This window comes from Danio rerio, chromosome 15, assembly GCF_049306965.1.
Source record: "Danio rerio strain Tuebingen ecotype United States chromosome 15, GRCz12tu, whole genome shotgun sequence".
Classification (NCBI taxonomy): domain Eukaryota; kingdom Metazoa; phylum Chordata; class Actinopteri; order Cypriniformes; family Danionidae; genus Danio; species Danio rerio.
In genome coordinates, this window is record NC_133190.1 from 6685001 (window position 1) to 6697267 (window position 12267).

The 12267-nt window shown below is 36.2% G+C and overlaps 2 protein-coding genes across 5 annotated transcripts in view; both read right to left on the reverse strand.

Annotated features, from left to right (window-relative positions):
• Positions 1 to 7228, reverse strand: part of dscamb (Down syndrome cell adhesion molecule b) — a 268823-nt gene extending 261595 nt beyond the window's left edge. For all 4 annotated transcript variants that reach the window (XR_012391241.1, XM_073924332.1, XM_073924331.1 and 1 more), the window contains exon 1: positions 6531 to 7228. Coding sequence is in view for 2 of the 4 variants with exons in the window: in XM_073924331.1 (XP_073780432.1) it covers positions 6531 to 6573 (43 nt within the window). In the remaining 2 variants the exon portion in view is untranslated. The remainder of the gene's footprint in view (positions 1 to 6530) is intronic.
• Positions 1 to 12267, reverse strand: part of atm (ATM serine/threonine kinase) — a 537450-nt gene that overhangs the window by 275118 nt on the left and 250065 nt on the right. The gene's annotated exons all lie outside the window — the stretch shown is intronic.

Consider the following 12267-nt stretch of genomic DNA (forward strand, 5'->3'; position numbering starts at 1 on the left):
GACTTCAACTGTATCAATAGATTTATCAAATCCTAGAACTTAATTTTCTATCTTGCCTTTCTCTGGCAATGACTGTAAAAGAGAGCTGGTTTGCATATTAAACAGAAACACTAAAAATGTATTCAATTTAAACCTACAGTTTATGAAATGTGCCATTAAACTGGTGTTTATTAAACCTAAATGATTCCATTAATGACACATGCATATAAATCTGCAAATAAACTCGTTCACATTAATCAAAAGAACAAAACAGATCAAGAATAGACGAAACATGACGAACAGAAAAAGACAACAGTTTTCCTCATTGTCCTCAAAATGACCTCTAAGCGTGTTTGTTCTCTAAAGAACTGCACTGTCTTTCTCAGTCAACAAATCCGACATAATTCCCATTAAACGCTTCTCATTTTTGAGAATATGCTACACACTACCGCCTTTCGCAGTGTAATCGCACTTCACTTCACACTGCAGTCCTTTATGCGTCCTTAAGTGATAAAATCATCCACACTCCTTAAGTAAAGCACACAAAAACTGCCGTTGAAAATTATCCAAAGACGAGCGTCGAAATAAGTGGCTAGCATTAAAATCAGTGGGTGGTTTGACTCATTAAAAGTCTCATCTTGATGAAAATATCCTTTCAGGCATAAACATTTCAAGCAAACAATCATATTAAGAAGAGGAAAAGACAGAGCAAAACCATATTGGAACAGTTAAATATGTACTCGAGGATTGGAGGACGCTTCCTCAGAATCTTTAAATAGGTAATAGAGGATTGCAGGGCACAGGTCTTACAGGACTATCCAACAAACTTGAACAGATGGGCCTCTAATCAGCAAACTGCCTTAATTGCCCCCGATAGATTAACTCCCACCGAAGACACAGTTCCACGCAGCCAAATCACTTCTCGCATTTCTCTTTAGACTGCTGAGGAAATTCCAGCTCGACCTGAAAATAAAGTCTTTATCGTGGATCTCGTCATTCTGATTACTCGCTATAATTTCTGTGTGTATATTTACTGCGAGCGCTGTGTAATCCCTAATGACAACAGCATGTTTTTATACAGGATTTAGACGGCTGAGATTATAATCCATGCAAAGCATGTGTTTCTGTGGACAACTGGTGAAGGATTATATTATTTGGAGTTATAGATCGGAGGCAGTTATATTCATTTTTGCATCCGCTGTGTGGATTTGTATTTGGATGTGTTTTAAATCAAGGTGCTGAACGTGACTGTTTCTGATGGGGTTTTATTATTAGGTGCCTTTAATGTACGTATTTAAAGGTATATATTATTTTACAAGAAAAGCAATCTTGCTGTATATGCTATAGATAGTTGAAGTTAAATTTATTAGCCCCTCTTTGAATTTGTTTTTCTTTTGGGAATAACTCCTAAATGATGTTTAGCAGAGCAAGGACATTTTCACAGTATGTCTGGTAATTATTATTTCTTCTGGAGAAAGTCTTATTTGTTTTATTTCTGCTGTAATAAAAGCAGTTTTTATTTTTTTTAAAAACAATTTAAGGTCAAAATGATTAGCCCCTTTAAGCTATTTGTTTTTCCGATAGTCTACAGAACAGTCCATCATTATACAATAGCTTGCCTAATTACCCTCACCTGCCTAGTTAACCTAATCACCCTAGTTAAGTCTTTAAATGTTACTTTAAGCTGTATATAAGTGACTTGAAAAATATCTAAACGATTATTATTTACTGTCATCATGGCAAAGATAAAATAAGTTATTAGAAATGAGTAAAACTATTATGTCTAAAAATGTATTGAAAATTTTTTTCTCATTTAAACAGTAATTGGAGAAAAAAAAATGATCAGGGGGCTAATAATTCTGACTTATATATATACTCATAAGGGACAAATATTTAGTTACAACATTGCATTCATCAATTTCCATATTTATTTACTTTATTTTTAAAATCTAATATGCAATTTTCCTTTCTTTAATTAAATTTGTATTCATTCTAATCGTGTATTCAATTATGTATTAAACCACACTGTTGAATTAAATGTACAATCAGAACTCCCAGTTTTTGTTTTTGTTTTGTTTTTTGTAAAGCTGAAAGAATAGTTAAAATCTTTACAGCAATGTGAACATTAAGTATTATTCTTTCAGGTTGGTCAGGCTTACATTTCTCTTTAGTATGCAGATTGACTTACATTTTATCTTTGTTGCTCTGTATATACTGTACATGTTTGTTGTATTGTGCTTTTTTCTTGTTTGTTTATTTTTTTTAATGTAAAGCCTAACCAGGGATGAGGACTGCAAATTAGCTACAAATCTGTGCAAATCTTTGTACAGTATGTACAATTGAAATCAGAATTATTAGCCCTTCTGAATAATTAGCCCATTTATTTCCCCCCCCAATTTCGATACAACAGAGAGCAGATTTTTTTCAGCACATTTCTAAACATAATAGTTTTAATAACTAGTAATCTCTAATAACTGATTTATTTTATCTTTGCCATGATGACAGTAAATAATATTTGACTAGATGTTTTTCAAGACACTTCTATACAGCTTAAAGTGACATTTAAAGGCTTAACTGGGTGAATTAGGTTAACTAGGCAGGAAAGGGTAATTAGGCTAGTTACTGTATAACTATGGTTTGTTATAGACTATCGGGAAAAGCATAGCTTAAAGGGGCTAATAATTTTGACCTTAAAATGGTGTTTAAAAAATTAAAAACTGCTTTTATTTTAGCGGAAATAAAACAAATAAGACTTTCTCCAGAAGAAAAGATATTATCAGACATACTGTGAAAATTTCCTCGCTCTGTTAAACATCATTTGGAATATTTTTAAAACAGAATGAAAAAATTCAAAAGGGGGCTAATAATTCTGACTTCAACTGTACGTGACATCGGTTGTCAATGTCAAGTCTATTGTCTCTGTTAAAAAAGCAAGCACATAAAATAAAAATAATAATAATAATTAACTGAACTTCAACTCTGAAAACTGGACTGACACAGTTTCAATTTACTAGAACTTCTATGTTAAGCTGCTTTAACACAATATACAACGTAAAAGCACTATAGAGATAAATATGAATCGAATTAAATATTGTTATTCATTATATACTTATTATTTTATAATAAGTATTCTTCATTAGTCATTTTGTACTGCTGTGCACTGCGAGTTAAATTATTAGTTTTTACAAATTTAAGTGGAGTGAACATAAAACCATGAAGTTGACCTCCAAAATTGGGTTGTTTCAGCTCATTTTAAGTCTTTCAAGCAGCAGTTTTTTTTTCAGCGAGTATTTGTTTACTACACTCAATTTATTTATTTTTTTTGCTTTTTTCACACTACTTTTTCAAAATGAGCTGAAACAACACAATTCTTGAGATTTCATTGGGACAACTTAATTTTTTTATGTTCAATCCACCTAAATTTGTTAAAAGTGTTAAATTAATCAATTTCCGTTGGGACAAAATGAATGAATTGTGTGGAAGCCTGCATTTTTTACAGTGTGTATTCATTTTGGCATTATTCATATGCATAATACTGATTATCTTTTAAACATTTCAACTGACCCCCTAGCACTACCATGTGGCCCCCTGGTGGTCTTGGTGATCCCAGTTTGAACACATCTAAGTTAAACAATGCTACAAACAAATTATATATATATATATATATATATATATTATTATATATATATATATTTATTTATTTATTTATTTTTTTTTTTTTACTGAATGACTGAATAAAGGACTGAAATCAAATTCATAATAGGAAATGCGATTTCAGCAAAGAATTTTGTAAAATAATCTGTGGATTTATGCTGAATTATTTTGGCAGTATCGTAACTAAAAACCTGATATGTTAAATAAAAAATAATAGCTTTTAATTTTTATAATGCAAATCAATTTAGAGCCATTTATGTGTTGAACAAAGCAAGTCTCTCATTTAATATATCCACTAAAAGATAGAAAATATTACTTTACAACCTATATTGTAAATAAATCATATGAACGCTTTCATATTAGTCAATAACATTGCGAAGCTAGTATTAGTCGAAACTGAAAGAACTGAATAGATATAAACGTACACACATTTACCCAAGTAAATAAACAGACTCAATGTTGGGCCACAAATCTGGCTAAATCTGCAGATTACTGCGTGCGCAGATTCCGTGTGCCTAGTCATTGATAACAAAAAGCATTGCTCTCCAATAAATAAAAACAGCTAAACCAGTAAGACACAAATTCAGCCTGTGCCCTTTCATTGTCTGTCAGGGGTCATTCATTCACACAACGGCCTTATTTGATGCACGTCTATGGCTCTAATAATAGAGGTTTCCATAGTGACAGGCCAAGCAGCATGTGATAAACCTTCTAGACTACAGGCTCGAATTTTCTAGAATACAGTTGGTTTCTGAGAAGAAAAAAAAAGTGGCCACCTGTAATAGGAAGGTTGTTTGTGACTATCCTAAAAGGCACAAGGCATAGTTAGCTACAATCATAACTTTTCCCACAATTAATAAATTAGCATATTAAATTCATCTCCCCTCAAACCTGTTTGAGTTGAGTGAGCCCAAAAGAAGACATTTTAAAGAAGGCTATAAGCCGATGAATTCCATAGTATTTTTCTTCCTAGAATAGATTATTCTTGAAGGAAATATTCAAAATATCTTCTTTTTAAAGGTTTCAGATCACTTGCAGGCGAGTAAACGATGTGTGAATGTTCATTTTTGGGTGAACTATTAAAATATCAACAGTTTTAAAGGAAGAGTTGCAATTTCAAAAGAAGACAACACTGCACACATGAAGGTGTGTGTTGATTTTCTAAGAATAAATGAAGGAGGAAAGCTAGGGAGCGTCTCATTTCACAGTCTGCTCTGTTGGGCGATGGTGACTGATGAGTTCTTACTGCTCTTTTATGAGTTTCAGCTGAAGCAGGGGTGGCGCAATTTCAATTCAAAGTTATTACAAAATACATCTCAATATGTTTTTTTTTTTTTTATCTCACATTTGCCCCGAGTGAGAAAAGCCTCGGAGATAGCTCAGCGTTTCGAGCTCAAACATGGAGAGCAGGGGTGTATTTATCTCCCTCCTCTGAAGAGCAGGATTATTTCTGTTGTTTTCTTTCGCAACATCCTCGCCGCCTCAAAATGACTGCCATTCAAAGCTTCACGTTGAAGACTCATGCCAGCGTTCGCCCAATAGCCATTTCACATCAAATCTTCAAACCATTTCTTAAAACGATTATTAACCCTGGGTTTTAAGCGCATCCTGCAGTAACCTTCCATCGACAATGTCTGCCCGTCTCCAATTTTTCGAGGAGATAAGTCTATTTTCCCCATTCTGTTTTTCCCTACATGGCTCCCTCCTTTCGTACACACCCTTCCATGTTTGCACCTACTGACCATCTCTTCAAATATGCCGAATCACACGTTTGTACTCTAGTGAGAAGATGCAGTTTTACAAACAGGTAGCAGGGATGGAAAATCACGCTTTAGGCAAATTCGGCCTTAAAAGATATAAACAGAGCTTTAAATTTCTCGCTGCACACACATGCATCCACGCAGGCGCAGTCCCTTAAGTACACACACACATACACAGCTATTAAGGCGTTGTGTAGTATTTTTCAGCTACTCACCCTGCATTTTTCTTACAGACCTTTTTTCACTGAATTGTACATCCGCAATAAAATAAAAAAGCAATTCAATTGCATAATATGTTTTTTACGACAGATATTTTTTGCAAATAATATGTGTTCTGACACAGGAGTTAACTAAAATGGTTACATTTTAATTTAGATTTTCCTGCAATCCATTAACAGAGTGCATAACAGGGGTATTTTATAAACAATATCTGGATGAAATTATTTCATCTGCCCAGCTGAAATGTTTTAAACATTCATATTGTTAATTATCTGTCATCAGATAATTGTGTTTATTCAATAAACCACTTAACCGCTCTGCCTCAAATAAATAAAATAAAATAAAAACTACTCAGAAATTAAGACTTTTTTTGCTCTGCATAATTAAACTACAGCAGATTCAAAACAGATATACGACTGGAATAGGGCGCAGCACATACATATAAAATACGTCAGTCGTTGTGGATAAAAAAAAAACAACAACAATAATACTGAGACTTTCAAAATCTGATGTGCGAGTTTGAAAATGGAAAGCGCACGGATGAGTAGTTTCTACACCAGTCGGTGTGATAAACAAGAGGTCACATTCATTAACATCTCCCCATGCGTAAAGCAAACGACAAGAAACCTGTGCAATACCTGCCGGAGGCCCCAGTGTGTGCACAGGAATCGTTATAAGGAGCTTTTGCAGTACGCAGTGCTGAAATCATCAAGGCCATAATCTGACAAATGAGGTTTTATTTTAATTATATATATAAATAATTATGAGGGGGGGAAACTATCATAGGTGATCACCCGTGACACAATTAAAAATTAATTTGCATATTTTCAGCACACCCTTTTTAGAATGCCCTGATGAAAGTACAGTAAATGAAGTTTGGCAAAAGGACGATAGAAGGAAAAAAAAATGAAGACTAACCATTCAGGATGCTCTGGAGAAAGAGAAATGCCAATATCCACATGCCCCGCTGCGTTCAATCCCCAAGCTAGATTTTCCTCTTTTCACTTCGCACACTTTGTCCACTGCTTTTTTCCCGATCCCCCACTCAGAATGCCAACGGTCAGGTTAAAACAAAAGCCAGTCCGGATTTCCTGTGCCAATGACTTGAGAGGATCTCCACCGTGCGTCTCGCGTGTGCGCTTTTGCGCCCTGCCGTTGCGCATGAAGGATGTGCGGATGTTCTGGTGTGATTGTCTTGAAAAGCTCCGGATGCTGCCGTGCTTCAGAGGGGATGCTGGATGCAGGTGCCGATTCAGGAGAGCAGGTGGTGATGCGGAGGAGAAAGAAAACTTTCAAAGCAAAAAGCAACGGCGCCGTTCAAGTGTGTCATTTAAAACCAAGGGAAAGCAAGTATTTTGTTTAAGAAAAAAAGGGAAGAAAAGGAACTAAACAGGGGAGAATAAATCATAGGTGTTTTATCAGAAATGGGAATGGAAAGAAAGTCCGGAGAAGCTGAAGCGGCAGGAACAAAGGTGAGATCCCAGAGTCAGACCATCTTCTTGAGCACCTCTCGCCGTCCAGCAGGCTGCAAGCAGGCGCATCTTCCTCCTGCGTGGCGCTTTAATCGCATTGGTTCGTGTGCTGCTAACCCTCTCTGCCTCAGAGCATTAGAGAATAACCCTCTCTCTCCCCTGCCTCCACAGCCCAGCTCACTGCTCACTGCCTTAAAGGAGCCGAGACACTCCTCTGAAGGCTCAGGCACGAGGACACACCTATTTCAGGTGCGCACTTAGTATGGAAGAGGGGGAAAAGTCCCGCACTCCACCGTAAATAGCTAATATCTAATAGCAAAAACACTCTGCGTGCTCTTTTGTGAATTTCTCAACAAAACTCCTGTCCTGTTAGACATGCTCTGATGATATAGATTTGCTAAAATATTTCTAAAACCCACAGAATAAATGTTTAGCAGAAACGCACAGTTAAAAAAAATATTTCCTCTGCTGTAGCTTTAAAAAAAGACACTTGAGACTTCGTTTGTACTCGGTATGTGCTTAAGTGAAATGTTAATGTTTGTTTATTCCCAATTTAAATTTTGCAAAGGGGAGATTTTTTTAGGTTTAGAAAACGACAATTAGTCCAAAAAATGGTCAATTCTGATTTTTGTGTGTGTGAAAATATTGTTGAAAGTATTGCTTTCTTAACTCTTCTGGATTTAAAATATTGACATTGTCTACAATGTTTAAACACAAGAAAACATCTTTGTTTTTCATTAACTGTAATTTATTCCACTATTTCTATCAGTAGTTTCATAAATCATATAATTAGTTAATCCAGAGAAAATAAAAATGTTGTGGGCTTAAATTTTGTGGTAGTAAATTTACCCTTTGCTGTACATACACTCACCGGCCACTTTATTAGGTACACCTTACTCGTTCAGGGTTGTACCCCCTTTTGCCTTCAGAACTGCCTTAATCCTTTGTGGCAAAGGTTCAGACTTTGCCCCATATTGACATGATAGCATCACAAATCTTTCGTTCCACCACAGCCCAAAGGTGCTCTATTGGATTGAGATCAGGTGACTGTGGAGGCCATTTGAGTACAGTGAACTCATTGTCATGTTCAAGAAACCAGTCTGAGATGATTTGCGCTTTCTCACATGGTGCTTTATCCTTCTGGAAGTAGCCATCAGGGTACACTGTGTTCATAAAGGGATGGACATGATCAGCAACAATACTTAAGTAGGCTGTGGTGTCAATTGGTACTAATGGGCCCAAAGTGTGCCAAGAAAATATCTCCCACACCATTACACCACCACCATTAGCCTGAATCGTTAATACAAGGTGGGATGGATCCATACTTTCATGTTGTTGATGCCAAATTCTGACCCGACCATCCGAATGTTGCATCAGAAATCGAGACTCATCGGATCAGGCAATGTTTTTCCAACCTTCTGTTGTCCAATTTTGGTGAGCCTGTGTGAATTGTAGCCTCGGTTTACTGTTTTTAGCTGACAGAAGTGGCACCCGGTGTGGTCTTCTGCTGTTATAGTTCATCCGCCTTCGATGTGTTCTGCGTTTAGAAATGCTCTTCTGCATACCTCGGTTGTAACGAGTTGGTATTTGAGTTACTGTTGCCTTTCTATCAGCTGGAACCAGTCTGGTTATTCTCCTCTGACCTCTGGCATCAAGGCATTTGCGCCCACAGAACTGCCGCTCACGTGCCATGTGATTGGCTGATTAGAAATTTGCATTAATGAGCAGTTGCAGGTACCTAATAAAGTGGCCGGTGAGTGTATATACAGTTAAAGTCAGAATTATTAGACCCCTTCGATTTTTTTTTTTCATTTTTTAAATATTTCCAAAATGATGTTTAACAGAGCAAGGACATTTTACCAGTATGTGTGACAATATTTTTTTTATACTGGAGACAGTCTTATTGTTTTATTTAGGATAAAAGCAGTTTTAAATTTTTTAAACTCCATTTTAAGGACAAAATTATTAGCCCCTTTAAGCTATATTTTTTTCTGATAGTCTACAGAACAAACCATCGTTATACAATAACTTGCCTAATTACCCTAACCTGCCTAGTTAACCTAATTAACCTAGTTAAGCCTTTAAATGTCACTTTAAGCTGTATAGAAGTGTCTTGAAAAATGTCTAGTCAAATATTATTTACTGTCATCATGGCAAAGATAAAATAAATTATTTATTAGAAATGAGTTATTAAAACTATTATGATTAGAAATGTGCTGAAGAAATCTTCCCTCCGTTAAACTGAAATTGGGAAAAAAATAAATAGGTGTTAATAATTCAGGTTGGCTAATAATTCTGACTTCAACTGTACATACGTTCCCCAAAATCCCTCACCTGCGTCCTTCTGATGTATATCATTTTTTTGTTGTTGTTTTGATCTTTTTTGTGTAATGCAACACACAGCAACACCGAACTGTGACTGTTAAATGGTCTTATCTTCCTTAAAGAACAAGTTCACTCAAAAATATCTATCTAATAATACAAATATTTAATGAATAAATAAATGTACTTTTATCCAGAATTACTTTTTTTAACATGAGGGGGGGTTAACTGGGAATAGAACACAACCAGGAACTATGCTTCTAACTACAGCTCTAGAGGTGTAGTTGCATGCGCACAAGTTTGTAACGCAGTTTGCGAATGTTTGTTGGAACGATGGATTTGGGAAACACCAAATCAACAGTCTATGTTTGTAACAACGCAACTTGCAACCTTAGTTTGGAAATGCACACCAGATCAGTGGTTCATGTCGGAATAAAATATACTTACATAATAGTCTAAATGACATAGTCTGAATTTAAAATGCTTGATTTTTAATGATGTGTCATGACTTGCTTGGTATATGACTATGTATGGTTGGTCTATGTTTTTTTAAGTCATGTGTTTGAAGAACTCTCCCAGGTTCTGCACATTCTATGGTTTTCCAGTATCTTCTGCATATTCAAACCCTTCCCAACAATTACTATATGACTTATAGATCCATCCTGTCAAACTGCTGACTAACTCATGAAAACATTTCCTGATACTCTATAACAGAGCTGCTCAAACTAGTCGGCCCATGGTAACCTTTGATTTGGCCCACTATCCCATCTGAGAAGAGCGGAGGAATGATGGGGATGGTTTCTAGATTTTCAATTTAAATTTAATGTAACGCTTTGTTCGTTTGTTGTCTTGTTTATTGTTAAAAGCTAATTTAATTTTTCAATTAAATGGTGTAAATTAATCCGATTTTGTTTAATGTACAGTACATCTGGAAAGTATTCATAGCGCTTCACCTTTTCCAATTTTTTTTTTGTTTTTTGTTACAGTCATATTTCAAAATGAATTAAATTCTTTTTCTTTCCAAAAAATATTACAAACAATACCCCATAATGACGATGTGAAAAAATATTTTTTGAAATTGGTGCAAATTTATTACAAATAAAAACCTGAAAAATCGAATGTACAGAAGTATTGACAGCCTTTGCTTACCACTTTGTTGATGCACCTTTGACAGCAATTACAGCTTCAAGTCTTTTTGAATATGATGCCACAAGCTTGGCACACCTGTCTTTGGGAATTTGTGCCCATTCCTCTTTGCAGTACCTCCCAAGCTCTATCAGGTTGGATAGGAAGCGTTGGTGTACAGCCATTTTCAGATCTTTCCAGAGATGTTTAATTGGATTTAGGTCTGGACTCTGGCTGGGCCACTCAAGGACATTCACCGAGTTGTTGTGAAGTCACTTTATTGATATTTTGGTGGTGTGCTTTGGGTCATTGTCCTACTGGAAGATGAACCGTCGCCCGAGACTGAGGTTTAAGAGATTTTCATTCAGGAGGTCTCTGTACATTGCTGCATTCATCTTTCCCTCTATCCTGACTAGTCTTCCAGTTCCTGCTGCTGAAAAACATCCCCACAGCATAATGCTGCCACCACCATCCTCACTGTAGGGGTGGTATTAGCCTGAGCGGTGCCTGATTTTCTCCAAAAGTAACACCTGACATTCACTCCGAAGAGTTCAATTTTAGTGTCATCAGACCAGAAAATTTTATTTCTTATGGTCTGAAAGTCTTCAGATGCCTATTGGCAAATTCTAGGAGGGGAGTGGCTTCCGTCTGGTCACTCTACCATACAGCCTGATGGGTGGATTGCTGCACAGATGGTGGTCCTTCTGTAAGTTTCTTCTCTCTCTGCAGAAGAATGCTGGAGCTCAGACAGAGTGACCATTGGGTTATTGATCACCTCCCTGACTACGGCCTTTCTCCCCCGATCACTCATCCTAGATGTCCAGCCAGCTCTAGAAAGAGTCCTGGTGGTTCCAAACATCTTCCACTTATGGATGATGGAGGCCACTGTGCTCATTGGAGCTCTCAGAGCATTAGAAATTTTTCTGTAACCTTCCCCAGCCTTGTGCCTCAAGACAATCCTATCTCTGAGGTCTACAGACAATTCCTTTGTCTTCATGCTTGGTTTGTGCTTTGACATGCACTGTCAACCCTGGGACCTTATATAGACAGGTGTATGCCTTTTCAAATCATGTTCAATCAAGCTGCTGAAACATCAAAGAATGATCAGTGGAAACAGAATGCACCTGAGCTCAGTTTAGAGCTTCACAGCAAAGGCTGTGAATACTGATGTACATGTGATTTCTCAGGTTTTTGTTTAAAAATTTGCAACAATAAAAAAATATATATATATATTTTTTCACATTGTCTTTATGGGGTATTGTGTGTAGAATTTTGAGGAAATAAATGAATTTAATCCATTTTGGAATAAGGCTGTAACATAAAAAATGTGTAAAATGTGAAGCGCTATGAATACTTTCCGGATGCACTCTGTCCACCTGACAGTGAAAAGACTTTGGAGAGCTAATCAAGTCAAAGGCAGAATCTGCTTGACTAGTGTATTCAGCATTGAACTCCACTGTGTTATACTGCATTAGTTAATATGATTTAAAGTAATGGTTCATATTTATTTTGAAATATCATGAAATAAATTAGGAAGTTATGCATGGAAACTTTATGTAATAGTATAATACAGTTTGGTATATTTACCTGCAGCCCACGCCTCTCAATGATATTTAGCTTTTGGCCCTTCATACGAAAAAGTTTCAGCAACCCTGCTCTAGAAGGAGTAATGTACATTAAGAGAAAAAATAAAATAAAAATCAAGGGGGGTGTAAACTTTTAAACAGGATGTTTGG